At 45.4% G+C, this 26351-nt stretch overlaps 1 protein-coding gene across 2 annotated transcripts in view; it reads right to left on the bottom strand.

Annotated features, from left to right (window-relative positions):
* HEMK1 (HemK methyltransferase family member 1) overlaps positions 1 to 26351 on the bottom strand; it is a 182936-nt gene that overhangs the window by 146612 nt on the left and 9973 nt on the right. For both annotated transcript variants that reach the window (XM_030207211.1, XM_030207212.1), the window contains exons 2-4: positions 25861 to 26242; positions 20286 to 20377; positions 10851 to 10944 (exon numbers count right to left, since the gene is read on the bottom strand). In XM_030207211.1, the coding sequence (XP_030063071.1) occupies positions 10851 to 10944; positions 20286 to 20377; positions 25861 to 26109 (435 nt within the window). In that variant the 5' untranslated portion in view covers positions 26110 to 26242. The remainder of the gene's footprint in view (positions 1 to 10850; positions 10945 to 20285; positions 20378 to 25860; positions 26243 to 26351) is intronic.

Here is a 26351-nt window from a genome sequence, read left to right on the forward strand (position 1 = left end):
TTTGCTTCCGCCCTCAATGCAAAACTTCCTCTCTTCTTCACCAGAAGCCTGAATGGTACTTCTACAAGCAGGGCAGTGCCTAGGGTCTCTGATGCCCCCCTGCAGACTTTCAGTTGGCACGCCCCCCCCCCCCCATGTGGCACAAGATGGCAAGGCTTACAAGCCTTTCTTGCGAAATACTTGATTGCAAATAATTTTTTATGATTTTTAACCGTGAAAATGATCGCTCACCACTTGCCACACTGACAGGAATTGTCAGCAATATTCTTAGAAAACAAATTGCTATACATTCAAAAATAAGATAGTAGATGTAAATTCTCAAAGTGGACATATTCCAAACACTAAAATGAAAATAAAATGATTTTTTTCTACCTTTGTTGTCTGGTGACTGTTTTTCTATCCATATTGGTCCGAGTCTCTGATTCTGCTGCTATCTGTTCTCTTAACTCCGTTTCCAGGGCTTCCTTTCCATTTATTTCTTCACTTTCCTCCTTTCTTCTTCATTTCTTGCCCTACATCCATAAGTAAAAGCTGTGTCCTCCTCTGTGGAATTGACTGGAGGAGGTATAACGTGGATCCAGCTTTTGCCTATTTTCTCCATCCTTGTGCAGTTTTTCTCCTCTCTTCCATTTCCCTCATCTCCATCCATGTGCATCTTCTTTTTTCTTTCCTCCCCTCCATCCATGTTCAGCATTTCTCCTCTCTCGTCCCTCCCCTGTATCCATATAAAGCAATAATTCTCTCTCCCCTCTCCTCCATCCAAGACCAGCATTTCTCCTCTCTCCCCGCCAACTCCTCCATCCATCCATGTCCAGAGAATCGCTCTTCCCTGCCCTCCCCTCTCATCCCATCCATGTCCAGTGATTCTCCTCTCTCCCCTGAACCACATAAAAGCCAGAAACTGTGCAATCTCTGCAGCACTGTTTCAGGCTTGGGCAGACCCAAGTGGGCCTTATAGTCATTCCCTTCTGTCATTCTCCATATCTCTCTCACCCAGACTAAGCAGTATCTCATCTTTAACTACCAATAGGGTGAGCAGATGCCTTTCTGCCAGGTCATAAAGAACAGAAGCCAGCGCTGGATTCTTTTTTAAGTTAATAAATAAAAACAAACAAAATCCATAGCCTAAAAACAAACACAAAAAAAGCACTGACTCTAAAGTTTAGCAATTTCATTAAAGCAAAATGTATTTTCACATATCACAAACTCTTCCTATCCAAGCAGAATGTTTTATATTTATTTATTGCATTTGTATCCCACATTTTCCCACCTCTTTGCAGGCTCAATGTGGCTTACAATACATGATGAATGGTGGAGATATATAAGAAATAAATATTTAGTAATTACACACAAAAAAAGCAATCAGATTTTCACTTACCAGCTCTTCACAGCTAAACTTCCTCTTTGAACCTACTGTTTGAACCATCAGCCAATGAAATGGCTTTTAGCTGTAGCTATATCAGGTTACCTGATAATTATGCACACATCATTGCAGTCATGCCCTCTTCTCAGAAAAAAAACAAAAACTTTGAACCACTTACAGATTTTAACAAACAATTACACTATTTATTTTTTTATTTCTCCCCAGTCTCACTTGCACACCTCCCTCCAAACCTGTTCTCTTTAATTTGAATGTTGTTCACTTCAAGCTCACCCCGAATGAGAAGTTGTTCCCACACCAAAGACATATATAGCACTCGTATTCTTTTAAGCAACTTCAGCAGGGGTGTCTGCCTCAGTTAGCACTGCGGGGCTGCCTTCAATTTCTGACGCAGAGAGGGAGGCCAATCCGGTGCTATTAAGATCAGACGGCCCCAGCTGGTCTTTCTTATGCTTTTCCTCCATGGCCACTGATAGGGCGTCTACTTCAGAAAGTCGAGACTCACAGGGGCCGTCTGATCTTAGTAGCACTGGATTGGCCTCGCAGACCGTGGTACTCCGATCTTCAGCGTCTTCTTGAAGCGGTACCATTCAGGCTTCCGGTCACACAAGATCTGTTGACGCAGGGCCTGGTGGTTCATCCGGATCCAGGTCGATTCTGTCTTAAGCCTGGCTCTTGAGAGGGCGAAGCTAAGAAAGGTTTTTCCGCTAAGGTGATTGCTACTATGCTTCGCTCGCGTCAGCGTTCTACCTCTTTGAATTATGTTCGGACCTGGAGGATTTTCGAGGCATGGTGTGAGGAGTTCGGTCTATCTCCTTTTCACGCTTCTGTTCCACAAATTTTGGATTTCTTGCAGCGCGGCTTTGACAAAGGTCTTGCTTTGGCGTCTCTTAAAGTGCAGATTGCTACTCTTGCATGTTTTCGAGGGTGTATTCAAGGAAGATCTCTAGCTAGTCACCCAGATGTGCTCCGTTTCTTGAGAGGGGTTAATCTCCTTCGTCCTCTGTCTCAATGTTCCTTTCCTCGCTGGGATCTTAATGTAATGCTTTTGATTCTTACTAACCCTTCCTTTGAGCCTTTGTCGTCTTGTACTTTGAAGGACGACTCTGAAGACAGTGTTTTTGGTGGCCATTGCTTCGGCTAGGCGAGTTTCGGAGTTGCAGGCACTGTCGTGTAGATCTCCGTTTTTGGAGTTCAGCTCGGATCGGGTAGTTTTATGACCAATTCCTTCCTTTCTTCCCAAGGTGTTGAATCGTTTTCATTTATCTCAACCGGTGGTGTTGCCTGTACTTGGCTCTTTCTCCAGGTCAGAGGAGCAGCGTCCCTTGAAGCGTTTAGATGTCAAACAGGTGTTGAAACAGTATGTCAAGTCTACAGAGGAGATTCTGCGGTCCAATCATTTGTTTATTCTCATCGGAGGTTCACGCAAAGGGCTTACGGCTTCTAAGCCTACTATTTCCCATTGGCTTAAAGAAATGATTGCCTCAGCTTACCTTCTTTCCAGGAAGCCTGTTCTGGAACAAGTTAATGCCTACTCTACCAGAGGTCATGCAGCTTCTTGGGCAGAGCGTTGTCTGGTGCCTCCGGAGGACATTTGCAGGGCAGCGACTGAGTCTTCTTTGCATTCTTTTTCTAAGCACTATCAATTGGACGTCCTGAGTCGTCAGCAAGTTGTTTCAGGGCACACGTCTTGACGGCAGGGCTGCTAGGGCCCCTCCCATAATTTTACTGCTTTGTTACTTCCCATCAGTCACATTCTGGGCCGGTCCGGAGGGACGCTAAGGAAGGAGAAATTAGGCCTTACCTGCTAATTTGCTTTCCTTTAGTCCCTCTGGAATGGCCCAGATCCCTCCCTTTAGGTATTCTGTGTTTTCAAGGGTTAAGTGATATTTCTTTATTCAGAGCTGTGTTGCTGGTTTGTAGTTCAATTGTTTAACAAAAAAAAAAAAAAAGAGTTTTATGGATCATTATGTATTCTCTGGGGCATGATATGCAGGAGCATGTCATTGGACACGATATGTTTGCAGATACACACCCTGTGTTGGCAATGTGCCGGTGGCTGCTCAGGCTTTCGGATGCACAGACCATTTACTTATTGTTTGGGTTTATTTCCGCTTTGGTACTTTATTACTGGATCTTTCTCTAGCTGGCAAGAGTCACAATTTTTTTCTCAGTCTCCACCTGCTGGAAGTCGTGCACAACCCATCAGTCACATTCTGGGTCGGTTCAGAGGGACTAAAGGAAAGCAAATTAGCAGGTAAGGCCTAATTTCTCCTTACATACTCAAACTGGTGTATAGAAACTGCAAACACCAAGTCTGATTTTTAACTCTAAAAACAAACATAAAAAATTTGGCAACTTCATGAGCTCACAGCTCTCCGCACAACCAGGAAAAGTAGCAAGGCAAACTCCCCCAGATAATCCTCTCTTCAAAAAGACGGAAGATAAACTGCCTGATTGACATGGAAAGCCGAAACCACTTTAGGTAGAAACGATGGCACCGTCTGGATCGACACCCCTGCTTCAGAAAACTACAAAAAAGGATCTCTGTAAGACAAAGCCTGAATTTCAGAAATCCTCCTAGCCGAAGCAATGGCCACCAAAAACACTGTCTTAAGTGTTAGATCCTTCTCAGAATCCTTATTCAACGGCTCAAACGGTGGGGCCTGGAGGGCTCGCAGTACCACATTCAAATGCCACGCCGGGCACAGCTCCCGCAGAGAAGGCCGAAGCCGAAGAGCCCCGCGTAGGAAACAGACCACATCAGAGTGAGCTGCTAAAGAGGAACCGTCCAGTTTGCCCCTAAAACAAGCTAGCGCGGCCACCTGCACTCAAAGGGAATTATATGCCAATCCCTTTTGAAGACCATCCTGAAGGAACTCCAGAATAACCGGAATGTCCGCCTGAAAAGGCGATTCAGCACGCAAAGCACACCATGCCGAGAAAGCTTTCCACACTCGCGCGTAAACTGCTGAAGTAGACTGCTACCGTGCCCCCAAAAGAGTGGCAATGACTGGTCCTGAAAACCCCTTCTTCCTCAGCTGCCGCCTCTCAATAGCCAGGCTGTAAGACCAAAGCGGGAGGGATTTTCCATCTGAACTGGCCCTTGACGCAGCAGATCGGGAGTCACCGGAAGTCGCAATGGTGGCTCTGAGAGTGCTTAAACGAGATCATTATACCACGGCCGTCGGGGCCAGTCTGGGGCCACTAGAACGACCGGCCTCCGATGCCGCCCTATGCGGAAAAGAACTCTCCCTATCAGAGGCCACGGAGGAAAAACATACAGTAGCTGTTGCTCCGGCCATGGCTGAAGAAGAGCGTCCAATCCTGTGGATCCTGGCTACCGTTTGTGGCTAAAGAACTCGGGAACTTTGGCATTGCAAGCCATGGCCATGAGATCCATTACTGATCTTCCCCAACGTTAACAGGTCAGCCAAAAAGCCGAGTCCGACAGCATCCATTCCACTATGTCCAAAAGAGTCCGGCTGAGAAACTCCGCTTGAACATTGTCTTGACCCGCAATGTGCGCTGCCAAAAGACTCTGAACATGCGCTTCCGCCCATACTAGAAGACGAGACGCTTCCACTGCCAAGGGAAGACTGCGAGTGCCCCCCTGCCGATTGATGTAGGCCACCATCATGGTGTTGTCCGAGAAAACATGAACCGCCTGCCCCTACAGAAGGTCCTGAAAACTCCGCAGCGCATTCACGATGCTCGCAACTCCAGACGATTTATCGGCCAAGTCGCTTCAAGAGAGATCCACGATCCCTGGGCTACTCGATGAAGACAATGGGCTCCCCATCCCACAAGGCTGGCATCCGTCACGACTACCACCCATTGGGAGATGAAAGAGAAACACCCTTCTGCAAACTGGCTGACCGGAGCCACCACGCAAGACTGTCCCTGGCCCAGCTCAACCAAGGAAGGCGTCATTGATAATCCAGCGACGTTGGCAACCATCTGCTCAAAAGGAAATTCTGAAGAGGCCGCATGTGAGCCCTTGCCCATGGAATGACTTCCAAGGTCGCCGTCATGGAACCGAGGAGCTGAACATAGTCCCACACTCGGGGAGCAAGACAACTCAATAAGGTCCATACCTGAGAAAGCAATTCTCTTCTATTCGATTACTTTGATTGCTATTTTGTTTTCATTACAGAATGTTATTCATTACCCTTGATTTCTAACTCCTGAAATGTGCTGTATATCCATTTACTTCTAATGTACTTCATATTTCTGTACTTTAATTGTAATAATATGTACTTCTAATTCCGGAAATGGTTACCGCCATTTCGGCATAATGTAAGCCACATTGAGCCTGCAAATAGGTGGGAAAATGTGGGATACAAATGCAGCAAATAAATACATTTGATCCTAAACACCTTCCCCCGCTTCGTATTGAATTCCACTCCAAGATACTCCAGACTGAGTAGGAACCAGATGACTCTTGTCCATATTGATCACCCAACCTAAGGATTGCAACACTGCAATCACTCAGTCGATAACCACTCGACTCTCCTCTGCTGTCGTCGCCCGAATCAGCCAGTCATCGAGATATGGATGTACTCGAATCCCCTCCTTCCGCAGGAACACCGCCACCACCACCATGACCTTGGAAAAAGTGCGTGGGGCAGTGACCATTCCGAAAGGAAGGGCCCAAAACTGGAAGTGATGACCCAGCACCGCAAATCTGAGAAATCTCTGATGGGGCTGCCAAATGGGAATGTGCAGGTAAGCTTCCTTCAAATCGAGAGCTGTCAAAAACTCGCCTGGTTGAACAGCAACAATAACTGCCTTTAATGTCTCCATGCGGAAGTGATGAACCCACAAAAACTGTTTTACTTTTCTGAGATAGAGAATAGGCCAAAAGGCCCCTCCCTTCTTTGGAACCACAAAGAAGATGGAGCACCGACCTGTGCACTTTTCGAGAGGAGGAACAGGCACGATAGCCCCTATCCTTAGCAGGCCTCGCAAACACTGCAGAACCGCTGTCCTCTTGGCCCGTGATACACAGCGGGACTCCAGAAAAAAGTCTGTGACGGGAGAGAAGAATTCTAGCTTGTAACCTTCTCGCACCACATTGAGGATCCACTGGTCCAAAGTAATTCTGGCCCACTCTGGAAGAAACAGAGAAAGCCGACCACCGATCTGCTCTCCTCCCGAGTGGACCTGCGCCCCATCATTGGGAGGCCCGAGAAGGAGCCCCCTGACGAGAGGGGGGTCCAGCCAGATGCTTCTCGTTGTGAAAGGAAGAACGCTGCCCAAAATGAGGACGCTGAAAGGCTGCGTTGGACCGACTCCGGCGATACAGTCGTGTCTCTCTGAAACGTGACCTCGAGGCTCCCTGCCTGGAAGTAGACTTGGGTCTATCCTCCGGAAGATGCTGAGATTTGGAATCCCCCAAATCTTTAACAATCTTTTCTAGGTCTTCCCCAAAAAGCAATTTCCCTCGGAAAGGCAATTTAATGAGCCGTTGCTTAGAGGCCATGTCTGCGGCCCAATGATGGAGCCACAGAAGACGCCGAGAGGAAACGGTCAAGGCCATGAGTTTGGCTGAAGCACGGACCAAATCATACAAGGCATTCACCAAGTACGCCAGCCCAATATCCATCAGCAACATCTGAAGAGTTCCCGGCATCTCAGACTTCGAAATCGAATCCATGACAGAATGTAGCCAACTGAGACAAGCTCTAGCCGCATAAGAACTACAAACAGAAGCTTGAAGTGTCAAAGCGGCCACCTCAAAGGCCTCTAGCCGTCTGTCTTGCATATCCTTAAGTGTCGCACCACCTTCCATTCAGTCTTCTTCGTGACCACCATCACCAGGGCATCCACCCTAGGTAGAGCAAACTGCTCTAAACGGTCCGCTGAAACCGGATACAGCCTGGCCATAGCCCTGGCTACTTTCAGCCCCCCATCCGGATCCGCCCACTGGGCCGAAATCAACTCTTCAATAGCTTCATGTACCGGAAAGGCCTTAGAAGGTCGTATGGTACTAGCCATCTTGGGGTTGACCGCCTGAGAAGCCGCAACCTCAGGGTCCTCTATGTTCAGGGCTTCCAGCGCCTGAGAGATAAAGGAGGACAACTCCTCCTTATGGAAAATCCTTACGGCGGAAGAGTCCTCCGGTTGGTCAGTGAGGACACCATCCTCCACGTCCTCTACCCCCATCTGCTCCAAGAGAGCCACCACAGAGGAAGCTGCAGGCAACCTTATGCAGGACCCCTCCTCAGACCCCAAAGAAAGCCTAGGCTTTTTAAGGGAGGAGAAATCCTCTGAGGAAAAACCCAAAATCTCTTGGTTACCCCCAGACCCCCTGAGAGAATCAAAGGCCGAAGCTGTCGCAGCCACGTGAGGGGGGGGGGGGGGGGGGCAAGGCCCTTTTCAACAAAAATGCCTGATGGGAGTAGCAAAATAAACTCTGGTGAAAACCCTTCCCCCGCAACGGAGGTCACAGCCACGGCACCACCGCCCACAGTGCCTGACGCTCCCCCCCCCCCCGACTCCCCTATCAGCGGAGAAGAAGCTTTGCCCAAAACCACTACCGAAGCCGGCTCCGCAACCGATCGCAAAATGGCGCAAGAATCGCCAGCCTCTGGGCGGGAAAGCACGCTCCCAGGGGGGCCACCTCTCCGACGAGTCCCGCCAAATCAGCGCACCCCGCTCTGCAAAGGCCTGCCGCCAAACGCCATTTCCCGCATTGGGAACAGCGTTTTACCGCTCCGCTGCCATTGCCCGTCCCCAAACAGGAACCCAGCAGGAGGACTTACCCCGGACCGGGAAAGCACGGGAACTGACAGCTGAGCCGAAGAAAAAAAAACTATCCGACTCCACTTCGAGGCAGGCTCAGACAAGCAGGCAACAGAAAACAGGACTCGGACAGCAGCAACACAAACCTGCTCTCAGCAAAAACACACTTCCCTGTGCTTTTGTGTTTCTCTTTTAAATAAATTCTATGGTTCTCTTTTTTTTTTTTTTTTTAGTGAGGAGGCAGAAACAAACGGAAGGAAAGGAACAGCAAAAGCCTGTTCAGAGGGAATTTGAGGTAGAGCAGGCACTCAGCAACTGTGTATGCTGCCAAAGGAGACACCACCAGTCCACCACCCCCGGCTCAGGAGCACCCTCAGAGGCTTTGAGCCCAGGAGCTGGAGAAAAAGCCATCCACCACCTGCTGAGATAGACACATACTAACTGAGGAAGGAGCTGGCGTCTGGCATCACTGCCTTTAGTTTGTTTATCTCCACCTGCTGGTAGGCGGACTTAACCCACTAGTTCCTGGATTCATCTGCTGCAAGTGACAAGGAAGATAGGGTTGGAAATTCAAGAATGGGAAAGGCAATGGGACTTTCTGTGGTTTTTACAACTACATTCAAAGCAGTTTACATAGTATATACAGGTACTTATTTGTACCTGTATATACTATGTCATTTAACTCTTACATATACTACGTAAGAGTTAAGTGACTTGCCCAGGATCACAAGGAGCTGCAAAGGAAATCAAACCCAGTTTTCCAGGATCAAAGTCCACTGCACTAACCACTAGGCTACTCCTCAGCTCCTGGAGCTTACTGATGAGAGGATGTGTACAAGTCTGGGGGGGGGGAGGGCTTTTAAGTTCTAGTCATGGATATTGTATATTTTGATTAGCTGTTGGCTGTGTAATAGTTTAATATGTCCTCTGCTTTGGAAAATCTTGATAAAAATGTTTACAGATTGTCAGGCTTTTCTAAAAAGCAGGAACTTGGATTGTGAGCCCTTGGGCCACTGCCGAGGAGCGGCAGTGACAGGCAAAACCACCCCACACAGGGATAAGACAGAACTCTGAAAGGGATGGCTAGACGTCACCTGCACCTGGCCACCCTTCCCCAGGACTTGAGCCCCCGGGTGCAGGTGGTCGGCAGGACTTGCCGGACAGGGCCGGAACTGGATACCAGCAGGATACACACAGGGACTAGAATACACAGGGAGGCTAGGCAGAATACTAGACTAGGACTCTCAGACAGACAAGAAACAGAACTGAAAGCTGCAAGCAGCCACTGAAACAGGGAACAAACACTGATAGATAAGGAGACAGAACTGAACGCTGCCAGGCAGCCACTGAACAACAAACACAAGCAACCAAGAACTAGACAAAGACATACAAACAAGAAACAAGACTGGGAAACAAGCAATACAGTAAACAAGCAATACAGAACACAAAGCTACACAAAGACAAAACTAGAATCAGGCAAGAATTACAGACTATAACTGGACTAGGCAGAAGTGCACCCGCACCCCAACATACCAGGGCCTTGGGTGATGCAAAGGCAAACAGAGAGTTTCCAAATGGCTAATAAACCCAGCAGCAGCTGAGATTCAGCTGCAGCAATCACCAGGCAGCTACGGGTGCTATGCAGGCTCAAACAAGACAAGCAAGTCTGGCAGGCCGGAAGATCCGGACTGGACTGGGCTGAAGTCTGGAACGGGAAACAGCACACAGACAATCCAATGCAGCCACCAGGTCTGGCCACCAGAGGGCAAGAGAAACACAAACCAAAACACAGGCAGAAAGCATACTGGAGCACAGAGAGGCTTAACACACACAGGTACAGTATAATGGAGTAATCAGAGCCATGCTGGAAGCAGCCAGCACACAGAGACAGAGACAAGACTAACTCAGGAAGAACAGACAGAAGCCAGCTCAGAAGCTGACCGCCAGAAATAAGGTGAGTCTGAGAGGGGTCACGGCCACAGATGTGACACAGATAAAATATATTTTCCCAATATATATCAATCCACAAGGACTGCTGCATATATTACTCCTACACTCTTACAATTACTGTCTCAACATGAAAACCTGACCAGTATTTTGGGATTGGAAGGAGGGAGGTCTGTTTCAGGTGCGTGGGAGGGGGGATCAGAGGTGTAATTTGAAGGCTTTGACCAAAATAAATTATGCGGGCCCTGTCTGAATATCGGATGATAACCGCATAAGCTCCAGCAGCCAGGACAACAAAATTTAGCCTTGGATATTCAGTGCCAGCACCTACACATGGCCAGTAAGTGAATATCCAGGGTTGATTTAGATGGTGACATTCATCATTTAAAAAAACGCTGACTACTGCCAGCTGAACATTGGCTGGTTAATACATAACTATATATGCATGTGCGTATATGTCTCTAATTTTCTCATTTTACATTTCTGTTTCTGCATGAACTTCAGTAAATATTGCAAAAAGTATGGTACAAATGTTTTTCTTGCATAATCCTGGAATGATAGGGGGATACCAGCAAGTGACAGCATATTTTAGAGTAACTCACATGGCATGGCACAAAATGCATCCACAGGTGTAATTTATAGACTCGCAGACTTGAAGATTAAGGAGGTCTTTTACTAAAGATTAGTGCATGTTATCTGCCACAGGACCCATTTTATTCCTATGAGCCCTGGTATAGATTACCTCCAGAGGCAGAACTGCCTTCCCAGCACTTACCTCTGTTTCTGGTCGTGGAATGAAAACAGGGGGCCTCATCATCAGTGTCAAATCTAAAAAATCCCACTCTCCGATAATATACTGAATAGGCATTCTGAAAGAGCAAGTAATACACTATCATAGGCATCCAGTCAGCTACTACAACATGTTAAAGTTACATAGAAAGGAACACCGATGCTTATGCTATACCCATGCTGTACCGGGGTAGCGTGTGAAGGAAATGTTGCTGTCCGTGCTGTACCTTAGAGCTTCCCAAACGAGGTCACAAAATTCTCATTTGGGATTGTGATCACATCTGCACTAGAAACTGAACAAACCCACAGAGTTGCAGCCACAGCAAGCTGCGCTTTACTAAGTCATATGTGTAGAGAGGGAAAAGCACAGAACCAATTCTCCTTTCCCAAAGCACCCCCCCCCCCCAACACACACAGAGGGGCAATTTTGAAAGGCTTTCCAAGTCAGAATTGGGATGTCCTGCTCATAATGTTTAAAAAAAAAAAATCCATCTCGCAGCAATTTTCAAATAGGAAATACCTCAGGGTTTCCTGTTTGAAAATACGTCAAAACGTTCAAAACGAACAGCCATTTCACAAACTGAAACATCCAAATCATGAATACCAAAGATCCAGGGACAAGGACATTTTTTACAGAAATGACCACACAGATGTCCTTGCAGAGCAGAAGGGCAGTGGACTATAAAGCAGGGTACCCAGGTTCCTATTCCCCTACAACTCTTATTTTAAATGCTGAGCCCTCCAGGAACAGGGAAATACCTACTGCACCTGACTGTACACCACCTCAGTAGTCTTCAGGCTTGTAGGTGTCATAAATATTTAGGTACAGTAGTTATAAGTCTGTTTCTGGAGGACTCACAATTTAAAGGAAAAAGAGCGAGCTAAAGTGGAGCAGGTGGGGGAAGAGAGGTTGGTGGTTGGGAGGCGAGGATAGTGGAGGGCAGATTTATACGGTCTGTGCCAGAGACGGTGATGGGAGGTGGGACTGGTGGTTGGGAGGTGGGAAATACTGCTGGGCAGACTTGTACGGTCTGTGCCCTGAAAAAGGCAGGTACAAATCAAGGTAAGGTATACACATATGAGTTTATCTTGTTGGGCAGACTGGATGGACCATGCAGGTCTTTTTCTGCCGTCATCTACTATGTTACTATGTATGTTACTATGTGGGAATTGAATCTGTGTCCCTTGGTTTACAGTCCACTGCACTGGACACTAAACTACTCCTCAGACCTGCTTTCTGCTTTGCTCAGAATGCCCATAATACCTGATGCTGTTATACAGCCTTTCCGGTTTCACTTTCAGGGGAGAGGGAGGAGGACAGCAACCAGACTCATAAGGTGTCTTGCCTTCATCCCTCAGTGGTCAGCTACTCAATCAGAGCACCTTTTTGTACCCTGGGCATGACTGAAACTCAAAATAAAAATATCTTTCTTTTTAGACTTGGACGTTTCTTCCAGTTCGATTATTGCTGTTGGACGTCCTAATTTTAGGCCCTCTCTTGTCCTGCCCAAAACATGCCCCCTTGCTATTTGGACGAACTGCACTGTAGAACGTCCAAATTCTGCAGTTCCAAAATTGCAATTTGGATATGTTTGGCAGATGGATGTCTTTTTGTCATTTTGAGATGTCCATATTCTTTGAAAATGAGCTTCACGTGTGCCTATTACAGTACAGAGCTCAGGAATGTGAAGTACTTCACTCAGGGGCCACTAATGATCTAACTACGGAAGCTAATCCATCAGTTGATATTTTAACATAGCATTTACACTTATCATTATGCAATATAGTTGCATTTGAAAGAATAATGGCAGAACGTAAGGCATCCTTAGAGCAATTTAAAAAAGTTTGTGACCCATTGTGGAAATTTTGTGAAACTTCTGTATAAAGAGGGTTGGAGATCTTATGCAAATTTCATTTTAATTTCTTTGAAGGCATGAATAAACATATGAATAAAGGTGAGCTGGTTGATGTAGTGTATCTAGATTTTCAGAAAGCTTTTGATAAAGTTCCTCATGAGAGACTCTTGAGAAAATTAGAGAGAATCATGGGATAGGAGGCAAGGTTCTGGTGTGGATTAGGAATTGATTATTGGACAAAACACAAAAAGTAGGGTTAAATGTTCATATCTTTAAATGGAGGAGGGTGAACAGTAGCGTGCCGGAGGGATCATTACTGGGACTGATGCTATTTAACTTATTTTTAAATGATATGGAAATTGGAACGACAAGTGAGGTGATTAAATTTGCAGATGACACAAAACTATTCAAAGTTGTTAAAACACGAATGGACTATGAAATATTGCAGGGAGACCTTAGGAAATTGGAAGACTGGGCATCCAAATGGCACATGAAACTTAATGTGGACAAATGCAAAGTGATGCACATTGGAAAGAATAATCTGACTCATAGTTACCTGATACTAGGGGATCAGCACTCAAGAAAAAGATCTAGGTGTTGTAGATAATACGCTGACATCTTCTGCTCAGTGTGTGACAGAGGCCAAAAAAGCAAACAGGATGTTAGGAATTATTAGGAAAGGGATGGTGAATAAGACCGAAAATACTATAATGCCTCTGTATCACTCTATGGTGTGACTGCATCTTGAGTACTATGTTCAATTCTGGTTGCCGTATCTCAAAAAATATATAGGGGAATTAGAAAAGGTTCAAAGAAGAGTGACCAAAATGATAAAGGGGGTGGAACTCTTCTCTTATGAGGAAAGGTTAAAGAGGTTAGGGCTCTTCAGCTTGGAAAAGAGACGGATGAGGGGAGATATGATTGAGGTCTACACAATCCTGAGTGGTATAGAATGAGTAGAAGTGAATCAATTTTTAACTCATTCCAAAAGTACAAAGACTAGGGGACACTCAAGGAAGTTATATGGAAATACTTTTAAAACAAATAGGAGAAAATATTTTTTTAACAAACAAATAGTTAAGATCTGGAACTCTTTACCGGAAGATGTGGTAACAGCGGTTAGCTTATCTGGGTTTTAAAAAAGGTTTGGACAAATTCCTGCAGGAAAAGCCTATAGTTTGCTATTGAGACAGACATGGAGAAGCAACTGCTGGCCCTGAGATTGGTAGCATGGACATGAAAATGTTGAGCGAGTAACTTGTTTCAGAAGAACAGAGATTATAGCAAAAAGCTTTGTAAGTTAGAGAGATTTTCTTTGAACTGACAGAGTCCTTTGATTTTCAGACACATTTATGGTGATGATAAGCAGCACAAGTTCCTGAAGAAGCCAAGAAGGGTGAAATGGTGACCCCCATTGATCGTTAAAGTTCTGTTGTTTCATTATGCTGGTGCTTTTGATGATCTCATTTTGCTTATATACAAAAACTGTTTGATGCACAATAAAAGATTGAACATAAAAAGTATATTAAATGAGGAGTTTTGATCCCTATGATAGAAACGAGCCAGTGCCTTAAACTAACGCTGGTTACAACCTAGTATTTTGAATACAAGTGGTTTCTGAGGGATCTTTCTCCTATTAAACAATTACACAAGTTCCAATCCCTGGATAAACTTGTTAGTAACTACTGTTTTTCAGAATTAGCCTTAAGGTGTTCCTCTGATGCAGCTTTCCAAGTGAAACTGGATAGCACAGAAGGCATTCTTAAAGCTGAATCCTTCATTAATCATGATGTAAAAAACAAACCTGCTAAATTTTGATGCAAATATTTTTTTACTCCCATCATAATGCTGATTCTTTACTCTAGCTCAATAGTGTGGGAGCAAAGGGTCACCCAAGGTGAAGAATAGCATATCACAGCAGATGAATATGTTTAACCCAACACCCTCTCCACCGCCCGCCAAAGTGAGAGAAAAATATCTCCCCTACTGGGGCAATCTGGTCCAAAGAATCCCTGGCCCAAGCACCTGGTACAAGGAGGCCTTCGACCACAGAACATCCAGGGCTGCAGCATGTTCCTCGCCCCTCTAATCCCCAGGTTCCAGGGAGGTGTTCAGTGGTATTCTCTTCATCCTGCTGCCATCTTCCAAAATGCTAGTGCCTGATCCCCAGCAATATGTTAGAAGAATCGGTTATGAATCAGTTAAGAATAAGGTTATGAAAGCTTTCCCCCCTCCTCACTACAGAGGGCTACTTTTAATATAGGCAAAACGAACAACTGCCCTGTGCCCTACATAGCAGAGGCTCATTGTATGAGTACACAGAGCTCTACCCCAGTGAATCTACTGGTCAATGTCTGAACCTCAGTATGAACAGCTTTCTGCTTCCTCATCCAACTCTTTAGGATGGGGGAGTGAAAAAGCCTGGAACTGACACTGCAAAGCAAGGGAGAGTCACTCTGTTTCCTAGTCCAACCCTAGTTCTGTTGGTTCCCCCATCTTCTCCCCTCCCCTCCTGTCCGCAGAGAACAGGAAGGAAGGTGTAAGGCAGAGAGGACAACAAAGCAAAGAACAGTTTTTGCCTGCATATTTTTTTTCTCTTTAAATTTTTTTTATTATTGTAATTTTGTAACAGCCAACTTACACAAAGTAAACAACCTTCCCACTCCAGCCCACGCAGGGGCAAACAATTACTGAATTAGTACATCATGTACATACTTATAATGTACATAAGTAATGCCACACTGGGAAAAGACCAAGGGTCCATCGAGCCCAACATCCTGTCCACGACAGCAGCCAATCCAGGCCAAGGGCACCTGGCAAGCTTCCCAAACGTACAAACATTCTATACATGTTATTCCTGGAATTGTGGATTTTTCCCAAGTCCATTTAGTAGTGGTTTATGGACTTGTTCTTTAGGAAACTGTCTAACCCCTTTTTAAACTCTGCCAAGCTAACCGCCTTCACCACGTTCTCCGGCAACAAATTCCAGAGTTTAATTATGTGTTGGCTGAAGAAAATTTTTCTCCAATTTGTTTTAAGTTTACTACACTGCAGTTTCATCGCATGCCCCCCTAGTCCTAGTATTTTTGGAAAGGGTGAACAGACGCTTCACATCCACCTGTTCCACTCCACTCATTATTTTACATACCTCTATCATGTCTCCCCTCAGCCGTCTCTTCTCCAAGCTGAAAAGCCCTAGCCTCCTTAGTCTTTCTTCATAGGGAAGTCGTCCCATCCCCGCTATCATTTTAATCGCCCTTCGCTGCACTTTTTCCAATTCTACTATATCTTTCTTGAGATGCGGCGACCAAAATTGAACACAATACTCAAAGTGCGGTCACACCATGGAGCGATACAACGGCATTATAAAATCCTCACACCTGTTTTCCATACCTTTCCTAATAATACCCAACATTCTATTCGCTTTCCTAGCCGCAGCAGCACACTGAGCAGAAGGTTTCAGTGTATTATCGACGACGACACCTAGATCCCTTTCTTGGTCCGTAACTCCTAACGTGGAACCTTGCATGACGTAGCTATAATTCGGGTTCTTTTTTCCCACATGCATCACCTTGCACTTGCTCACATTAAACATCATCTGCCATTTAGCCGCCCAGTCTCGTAAGGTCCTTCTGTAATTTTTCACAATCCTCTCGCGAGTTAACGACTTTGAATAACTTTGTGTCATCAGCAAATTTAATTACCTCGCTAGTTACTCCAATCTCTAAATCATTTATAAATATATTAAAAAGCAGTGGTCCTAGCACAGACCCCTGAGGAACCCCACTAACTACCCTTCTCCATTGTGAATACTGCCCATTTAACCCCACTCTCTGTTTCCTATCCTTCAACCAGTTTTTAATCCACAATAGGACATTTCCTCCTATCCCATGACTCTCCAATTTCCTCTGTAGCCTTTCATGAGGTACTTTGTCAGACGCCTTTTGAAAATCCAGATACACAATATCAACTGGCTCCCCTTTGTCCACATGTTTGTTTACTCCTTCAAAGAATTGAAATAAATTGGTCAGGCAAGATTTCCCCACTCTAAAGCCATGCTGACTTGGTCTCAGTAATCCATGTCCTTGGATGTGCTCTGTAATTTTGTTTTTGATAATAGCCTCTACCATTTTTCCCGGCACCGACGTCAGACTCACCGGTCTATACAGGACTCACAGGCACATCCTTGGTGTATGAGGATATTGTATCCCCTGGAGGGTAGATCCTGGCAACCCCCGGGACAAGCATTTACACCAGCTCTATGGATGGCTCATGCATTTGTGTCTAAATGCTGCAGTGGAACTAACGAAATAGCAAAGAAAAAAAACTTATCAGGTACCAAGAATGACAACCCCACTTCCGCGACCTTCCAGGTTTTGGATCCAGGCATCCAGGTGCAGAGCAGCAGCCAGAGTGCGGCCATGGCGGCTCCCGTCCGTGTCCCACTGCCACCGCCGCCGCCCTCTACCAGGTCAAGCCGGTCAGGGCTGGGATGGAGGTGCAAAGGTGGCGAGGACTTCTAGGATCCCAAAAGACAGCGAGAAGAGCCTGCCCAGATCCGATCCCTCGCTCTTCTTCCTCCTGCCCTCCCCTCCGATCTCAGGATCTGGGAAACTTTTTCCTGAATGTTCAGTACAGGTACCCCCTGGTTTAGCCCTCCCCCTACCAGCTCCGAGCTGAGTTAACGAGCCAGATCATCTCCCACCGCTTCCTCCTTTGGCAGAATCCAGTTTTCCGGCAACAGAGCAAGCAAAGAACCTCTTTTGTTTCCAGTAGTCCATGAGGTAGTGGCCATTTTTGTAACACAGTTTTAGATCCCTTTCATGTGTTAGCCACGTTACAGAACTTAGTTCTTCCCTTGAATGTTGCTGAAAGAGGGCATTGTACAGCATTCTGCCACTCTGACCTACTGCTAATCTCAGTACCAGGAAGACTCTTTGCCAGTGGGGCACAACCTCTGATCTGCAGTTAACTGTGAGTAAACGTGCTTATTCAAATAAAGGACTTTTTCAAAGAGATTAGTCTTCAGGTGTCAACTGGTGTGCCAAGGTTATACAGCAGCAACAAGTCCTAGAGGCCTGCATGTATGCAGGTCCCTGGAGCACTTTTAGTGGGTACCGCAGTGCACTTCAGGCAGGCGGACCCAGGCCCATCCCCCCTACCTGTAACACTTGTGCTGGTAAATGGGAGGCCTCCATAACCCACTGTACCCACATGTAGGTGCCCCATTCACCCCTAAGAGCTATGGTAGTGTTGTACATTTGTGGGTAGTGGGTTTTGGGGGTTGGGGGCTCAGCACCCGTGGTAAGGGAGCTATGCATGTGGAAGCGTTTTCTGAAGTCCACCGCACTGACCTCTAGGGTGTCCAGTTGGTGTCCTGGCATGTCAGGCGGGCGAGTGTACTACAAATCCTGGCCCCTCCCACGACCAAATGGCTTGGATTAGGACATTTCTGAGCTGAGCATTTTTATTTTCCATTATCGCTAAAAAAAACAAACGCCCAGCTCACAAATGACTAAATCCATGGCATTTTGGTCCGTACAAACCGTATTTTCGAAACGAAAGATGGACGCCCATTTTTTTTGAAAATATGGTCTGTCCCACCCCTTCATGTACCCGTTCTCGGACATAGACGCCCATGGAGATGGGCGTTCGCGTTCAATTATGCCCCTCCACGTGTACTATGTGTACTATCACCTACTGGTGAAGAAACATGAGAATACTTGTTGTCTTGGGACAGTGGCACCCTGAAGTTAAACTGAAAAATCTATCCTTTGAATCTGTTGACAGTGACATCCAACACTTGGTTTTATTTTACTTCCAATCCAATATTTGGGTATTACTGCATTCAAACTGCTTGCCCCTTCTTTCCCTTACACCTTTCCTGTCAGTGCTTGAGCAGTGACTGGCTCAGTCACCGACAAAAAGGATGACATTAAAAAAAAAAAAAAAAAAAAAAACAAAACCTGCGGGCGAGCATGCTGCGTAGCATTTTGCACTGGGCCCCCTCCCGTCTCAAACCTCAACAACAGACCTTGGTGTCTAGCTGCAACCTCCACCCCCCACCAATATGAACAGGCCCCCCTTCTGCCCCGATCCCCCCAAAATATCCCTGGTGTTGAGGGGCACCCACCTGCCCTGACCTCCAAAAAAACATCCAAGGTGTCTAGTGGCAACCCTCTCTCCCTGACTTGATTTATATTTATTTATTTAACACATTTATATCCCACATTTTCCCATTTAGTTGCAGGCTCAATGTGGCTTACACAATACCGTAGCGGTAGGCTCCAGTTCAATAATATAAATACATAGTAAATTCATAGGCATGTAAGAACATTAGTATATGGCAGGCTGATGCTGCTCGATGCATTCCAGGATGCAGTGAATGGAGCAGGGCACCACTATTTTAAAGATGATGGTGCCTGGAGGCAAAGGCAATTGGGCATTGCTCCTGCCTCATTTAAGGTACCAGACCTGGGGGAGCCTGTGCGGGGTGTCAGGGGATGGGTATCCACTGGACACCAGGGCCTTTTCTTTTTTGGGTTAGTCAAGTCGGGGTGGGAGGGAGAGGTGCCACTAGACACCAGGGATAATTTTGGGGGGAGATTAGGAGGGGAACATGTTAGAGGGGGGGCACAGATAGACATCAGGGATCTTTTTGGGAGGTTGAGTCATGTTGGGGTGGGTGGGGTTCTGCTGTACACCAAAGATGTATTTTTGAAGGTCGAGTCAGGGCTGGGTGGGGTAGACAGGGGCCAGACATATCGAGGTGGGGGGGGGGGGGGGGCAAGTACCCATGCAGAAAGCAATCCGGGGCAGGATGGTTGGGTTGGAGGGAGAGATAGGGTGGTGCTAAACACTCCCTCCTCTTAACCAACCTTTCTACGCTGATCCAAACCCGGGACTGTCCTTCCCCATGTTTTAACTTGTACAGCGCTGCGTAACCCTAGTAGCGCTATAGAAATGCTAAGTAGTAGTAGTAGTAGCAATAGGTTTCTCATAAGAATACAGTAGCCATGCTGGATCAGACCTATGGTCCATCTAGCCCACTATCCTGTTTTTCAAACAGTGGCCAAGCCAGGTCATAATTACCTGGCAGAAACCCAAATCGTGGCAACACTCCATACTACAAATCCCAGGGCAAGCAGTTGCTTCCCATGCCTGCCTCAATAGTAGACTATGGACTTTTCCACGTAGTGGAATAGTTAATGGCCATGATACCATGCATTTTAATGTGGTCTGTGGTAATGATTTCCATGCGAGTTAACACCCATGCTGAAACCATTCTGCACTGCCTGGCCAGTAAAACCTGTGTTAAAACTGGGTTAAATCCATAGTAATGATTTCTGCATGGGCTCTAGAAACAACACAGAATCACATGTTCACACTCAAAGGGGTCAGAAAGCATTCCATTAACCATGTACCGTACACTTTTCCCACTTGTGTAAGATCAAAGGAGAACATCAGTTTCTCTGGACTGAGAATTTTCATTAGTATTGAAATAGCCCTACGACATGTTAAAAAAAAAAAAGGTAAGAAACCATGTTTTTTTAGTAAGGTCCTACCTGTTGAGCCGCTGTGCACTCAGCTCCTGGACTCGAAACAGCTGCTGCACTGTCACAGGCTTGGAGAGATGGTCAGCTCTCAGGCTCTGAAACTAAAGATGAAATCTGTTAGATGACTGCCTGTCATAAGTACATAAGTATTACCACATTGGGACAGACCAAAGGTCCATCAAGCCCAGCATCCTGTTTCCAACAGTGGACAATCCAGGTCACAAATACCTGACAAGATCCCCAAAAAGTTCAATACATTTTATGCTGCTTATCCCAGAAATAGAAGTGGATTTTCTCCAAGTCAATTTAATAATGGCTTATGAACCTTTTTTTTTAGGAAGCTATCCAAATATTTTTTAAACCCTGCTAAGCTAACTGCTTTTACTACATTCTCTGGCATTGAATTCTAGAGTTTAATTACACGTTGAGTGAAGAAATATTATCTCTGACTTGTTTTAAATTTACTACTATGTAGCTTCATTGTGTGCCCCCTAGTCCGAGTATTTTTGGAAAGAGCAAATAAGTGATTCGTGTCTACCAGTTCCACTCCACTCATTATTTTATAAACCTCTATCTTACCTCCCCTCAGCCGTCTTTTCTCCAAGCTGAAGAGCCCTAGCCACTTTAGCCTTTCCTGATAGGGATGGGGAAGTCGTCCCATCCCCTTTATCATTTTCGTTGCCCTTCTCTGCACCTTTTCTAATTCCACTATATCTTTTTTGAGATACGGTGACCAGAACTGAACACAATATTCGAGATGCAGTCACACCATTGAACGATACAAAGGCATTATAATGTCCTCATTTTTGTTTTCCATTCCTTTCCTAATAATACCTAACATTATAGTCTTATCCTTTCTGAGTACCACTTTCAGCCCTAGATCGACTAATAGGTCAACCACGTCGTCACAGGCTTCTTGCTTTGAATGTATCTGAACAAGGTTTTATTATGAATTTTGACGCTACAAGTAGTTTCTTCTCAAATTATTTTTTGCCTGCCTTATCAATATTTTGAACCTAACTTGCCAGTGCCTATGCATCTTTTATAGTTTCCAGTTTTTGAAAAGTGTTCTTTACCTCTCCTTTTCACCAGGGTTGCAGTAATTTGGCCTTTCTTCCAACTTTTTCATCTGGACAGAGTTCTAAGATGGTAGTTTTAGACAATACAGCAGTACTTAGAGTGATAGGAAAGGATGAAACCAATATAGCTACAAATTACACCCTCTTTCCCTTATAACATATCAAAAGTTTGTCTCAGATAGCAGACAGCTCATAAAAAAGTAAAAAAAATGGGGGACTTCCGGTTGGGCTATGGAGGAGTGAGGAAGTGGTGTCTTGCTGCTCCGAAGCGCCCGTTAAAATCAGTGATCAAAATCAGCTTCTTTTTCTCCCTAAAAAGAAAATAAATTGGCCTGAGAAGGAAGCAAATGTCAGTGCACTAGGAGAGGAAGCAGCCTAAGATGTGGATAGCATCAAAGTCGCTGAGAAGACTACCGAGAGAAGGGGCGAGTAACGGAGGCCAAGATGGCGAACAAGAGCCAGCCACCGTCCCCGACTCCAGGCTTGCAATGGGCAGCAGAGATAATTCAAGAGGTGTCGGAGGCTGTAGAACAGTCAGTAGACTGTAAATTTCAAAAAATATTGGACAAACTCGATGGGATAGAGGAGCGGTATGCGGCCATGGCGACAGATCTCCGGGAGGTACAGCAGCAAGTGGGAACTGTGGAGGAGACAGTACAGCAGCTCTCGGAAGAAAATCCTGCAATGCAAAAGCGTATAGCAGCCTTGGAGGAGAAGCTGGAGGATACTGAAAATCGCTCCTGGCGAAACAACTTAAGGTTGGTCGGTCTCCCGGAGTCCCTGGGGGAAAAATAACTTAGGAGATTTCTGGAAGGTTGGCTCCCGGAGGCGGCAGAGCTCCCAGATTTGGCAGGGAAATTTCATGTGGAAAGAACGCATAGACTGGGTCCACATTGAACAGGGGAAAATCGCCCCCTAGTGACAATTTTCAAAGTGCTTAATTATGCACATAAAAGATCCTGCAGGCTTTAAGAGGAGGCAAGCAATTGAGCTATCAGAACAGTTGTGTTTTATGCTTCCAGGATTACTCTACAAAGGTGGCAGCAGCCCGGAAAGCTTTTGTACCAGTGTGTTCCAAGCTCTATGATCTAAAAGTTCGCTTCAGCCTTCTATATCCAGCAAAATTTAAAGTAATAGATCGTGACCGGATGCATTTCTTTGACCGGGTGGAGGAAGCAAGAGTTTTCATGGATAAGCTGGCGAGCACGAGGTCGGAACCAGAGTGAGGGGGAGCATGGTGGAATAACGATCAAGCAGGAGTATGACATCTACTGACTCAGCCATGCTGACGGAAAAGTTTCATCTGAAGTTACATTTGAGACAGTTGTTAGTCTGAGTTCTGTGAGTTTGGGGGTTCGGACTCCGGGTTTGGAGCTTTGTTGACTCATCTTGGGATTTATTAACACTCCAGCATGGTTAGCCTGGACATTAAGAATGCTGACTGAGAGTGGTGGGCAGAGGGGGAAGATCATGTTGGACAGACCAGAAAACTGAGGATCAGGCTTTATGAAGGATATGGTGCGGACGAGCAGAGGCAGTTTGGGGCAGGCGGATTTCCAGCTGCTTGCTGTCCCGGTTGCTGTTCTAAAATGTGTGTGACTGGGAGATAAATAGAAGGCTCGGGTAGTAGGGGGGTGGAGAGGGGGAGAAGTGAATTCAGGGTTGGTATGTTTGGATAAGTATGGAAGGTGTTGGGTGTTTGGAGGAGTAGAGTGCTGTGTGGGGGGTGGGAGGGGGAGAATGTGAGTGAGAGAGGGTGTGTTATAGATGGTTATGGGTGTGGTTGCCTTGGAGGAGCACAGTAGTGGAGAGCAGTGGTGAGTGTTTGGATGGAGAGGGAATATGGGAAATGTATGGGGGGGGTTGTTCTGATATATTTATGACTGTTCTTTAGGGTTCTTTGGGAAGTTGTAGAGGGTGGGAAGTTGGGGTGTGGGGACATGTGAGTTATTGTTTGCACTTGTGGGGCTGAATGATTTCAAATAGGGATTAAAGGCATGGTGTAGGGAGGTTGTTGATTAGGGGTGAAGAGGGGGGAAAGAGGTTTTCTATGATCTATTGGAGAGGGCAGCTTCAAGCTCAGTTACGGAAGGGTTCTGGGAAGTTTCCGGGATGGAAGGGGGTTTGGGAGGGGGAAGGGAACAGGGCGGGGTAAGGGAGGCGCAATGCTCGGATTGCCAGGGTGTGTTATCTGGGGGTCATTAGGCCTATGGAGATCCAATTTCATTCCAGAAAGATGGAGGCTGGGACATTCCCTTGGCTTTGGAGTTGTAGATTGGTTTAAAGCGGGAGTACATGCTCAGTGGGAAAGTGTGGGAGTAGGTTGATATGTCAGGGTTAAAGATAAAGACCTAATAGACTTACCAGAGAGAAACAACAAAAGTTCATCACGTACTTGCTTAAACCTTCACTACCCCAGCTGCAGAGGACTTAAATACAAATCTATACATACATCTAGCTTCTCATACATCTGCACACAACTGTGGAATGAATTACCGATCAAAATAAAAACAACACATGACTTGACAACCTTCCGAAAATTACTGAAGACTTACTTATTCACAAAGACATACAAAAAAGATTCCCCATAACGTTTTGACTCCCAAATTACTCCAAAAACAACTATTATGGAAATCTTCTAATTTGTTTATTTTATTACATCATCACTGAATATTACTACTGAATATTATATCTTGTCCTGATATCATTATGTTATATCTGTTTATCCACTTCCAATCCTACATGATATACCTATGCACCTTTATTTGTAATAATTCTGAAATTATTATTCCGTTAAGATGATTGCTATGATATTCTTATGTACCTTATATGCTTTATATTCTGAAATTATTATTCTATTAATGTGAATGCCATAGTAACATTTTGTAAGCCACATTGAGCCTGCAAATAGGTGGGAAAATGTGGGATACAAGTGCAGCAAATAAATAAATAAAATTACCTGAAATGTGGAGGGTATTCATTCACCCATTAAAAGACAAAAATTGTTAAAAGTTTTGAGATAGGGGGACCTCTGTTGCTTTTCTGCAGGAGATGCACCTCTCAGCGGCGGAGCATTTGAAATTAAAAAAGTGGTGGGTTGGAACTCTTTTTGAGGCGCCGGCAGTGGGAAGGAGGGGGGGTGTGGTGATTCTAATAAAGAAGGGATTGCATTTGGAGACCAAGAGAGTCGGTTCATATTAGCATTGGTAGTCTTGGAACGTCAGCCATTGTTATTGTGTAACATCTATGCTCCAAATGTGTTTGAGGGCTTTTTTTAAAGGGGTGATATGGCAGATTCTGGATCTGGGAGATGTACCGATAGTGATGGGAGGGGATATGAATGATGTCGCGGACCCGAGATTGAATCGCTGTAGACCAACAGATAGGGAATTGGCTAGAACAGAACGAGGGGTGCCTCTTTTAGGATCGACATTGGGGTTAATAGATGTTTGGAGGACTCTTAATCCTTTGGAACGGGACTATACACATATCTCTAGAGTGCATGACACAATGTCTAGAATAGATTATATGCTGATCTCACAGGAGCTCCTAATGCAGGTGGAGGAGACTAGGATAGGTCCCATAATGATCTCAGATCATGCTTGGGTTGAAGTGAGATTTGGAGGTGGTTTGGCTTCAACGGGGAGTGGTTGGCGCTTTCCATCCTTTCTCTATAGGGATAGTCATTTTCTGCCTTTCTTGGTCTCAAAATGGAAACTTTATGCAGAAGTTAATGAGCAGCATAGATCTAATCCTGTTTTATACTGGGATGCAGCCAAAGTGGTCCTTCGAGGGCAAATAATCTCATTTGTCAGTTTTCAGAGGAAAGTGCGACACAGGGAGGTGCTGCACCTAGAGAGATGGGTGACCCTTCTCCGCACACAGTTTGGGGAGGAAAATTCTTTAAGGGTGAAAAAGCAGCTGTTGGAGGCACAACAAGCCTTTAACCTTAGATTGTGAGCCCTCTAGGGACAGAGAAAGTACCTGCATATAATGTGCACAGCGCTGCGTACATCTAGTAGTGCTATAGAAATGACAAGGCACTTTAACAGGCATCCACAATCTCCCTACTTCTTTCCGATTCTGCAGATGGGACGTTCCAATCCATGTCAGACAAATAGGAATGTCCCGTTCTGTAAATTCTTACTGACTTGCAGTGTTAGATCATTGATGAATTTTTTCCAGAAAATATAGTTTCAAAAAATATCAGATTTATTCACCACTAAAAGCCAGGCACAACCATGTTTTACCCTCACAAAGGGCTGCGTCAGGGGATTGAGACTGAACTGTTAATAAACATATAAAAGCATATTAGTGTAAATTATAAAATAAACATAAATATCAAATATAAACAGACCATATATAAAAACAATTATACTTGTAAATCATCCATATATGTTCACATATATGCCATTTAATCATGACCTAGGAGTGATTCAGAGGATATTTTTGATCCTTCCGCCCCTCCAGGACAGCTCGTAGCACCTGCAAACCCTTCACTTAACTGTTTTGGCTTCTAGGACGTAGGAAACAATGTACTCGCTGGATGCTCGTGCTTCAGGAACTCCTTGTGCCTCAAATACCCCCTGCCAGTAGTTAACCAGATCAGTGGGCATAGGCAGTTCAGTGCTGCTGCTCCTTTGCTTCACCAGTGTTAATTGATGAACTTTTGATGCAGGGCTGAGTTTGAGTGAACCATGGGGATTCAAGAAGCTGAACAGGATCCTGGAGAAAGAGACAAGTAGGGATCTCATGGCGGTGGCATCAACAGCACTTGTTCAAGTGGTCCAAACTCCAAATCAAAGCTCCAGTCAGTTATAAGTTTAGTATTGTAACTCCTCCTCACATCACATTGCTATAAGGCAAAAACATCTGAATGTGGAGAACCTGGAAGATAAAAAGGGAGAGTTTGGGCCAAAGTAACTTATGAGATCTTTTAACACACACTAAAAACGCTAGCGCACCTTAGGTAAACAGGCCCTTAAATGTGCTAACA

Source organism: Microcaecilia unicolor, chromosome 6, assembly GCF_901765095.1.
Source record: "Microcaecilia unicolor chromosome 6, aMicUni1.1, whole genome shotgun sequence".
Lineage (NCBI taxonomy): Eukaryota > Metazoa > Chordata > Amphibia > Gymnophiona > Siphonopidae > Microcaecilia > Microcaecilia unicolor.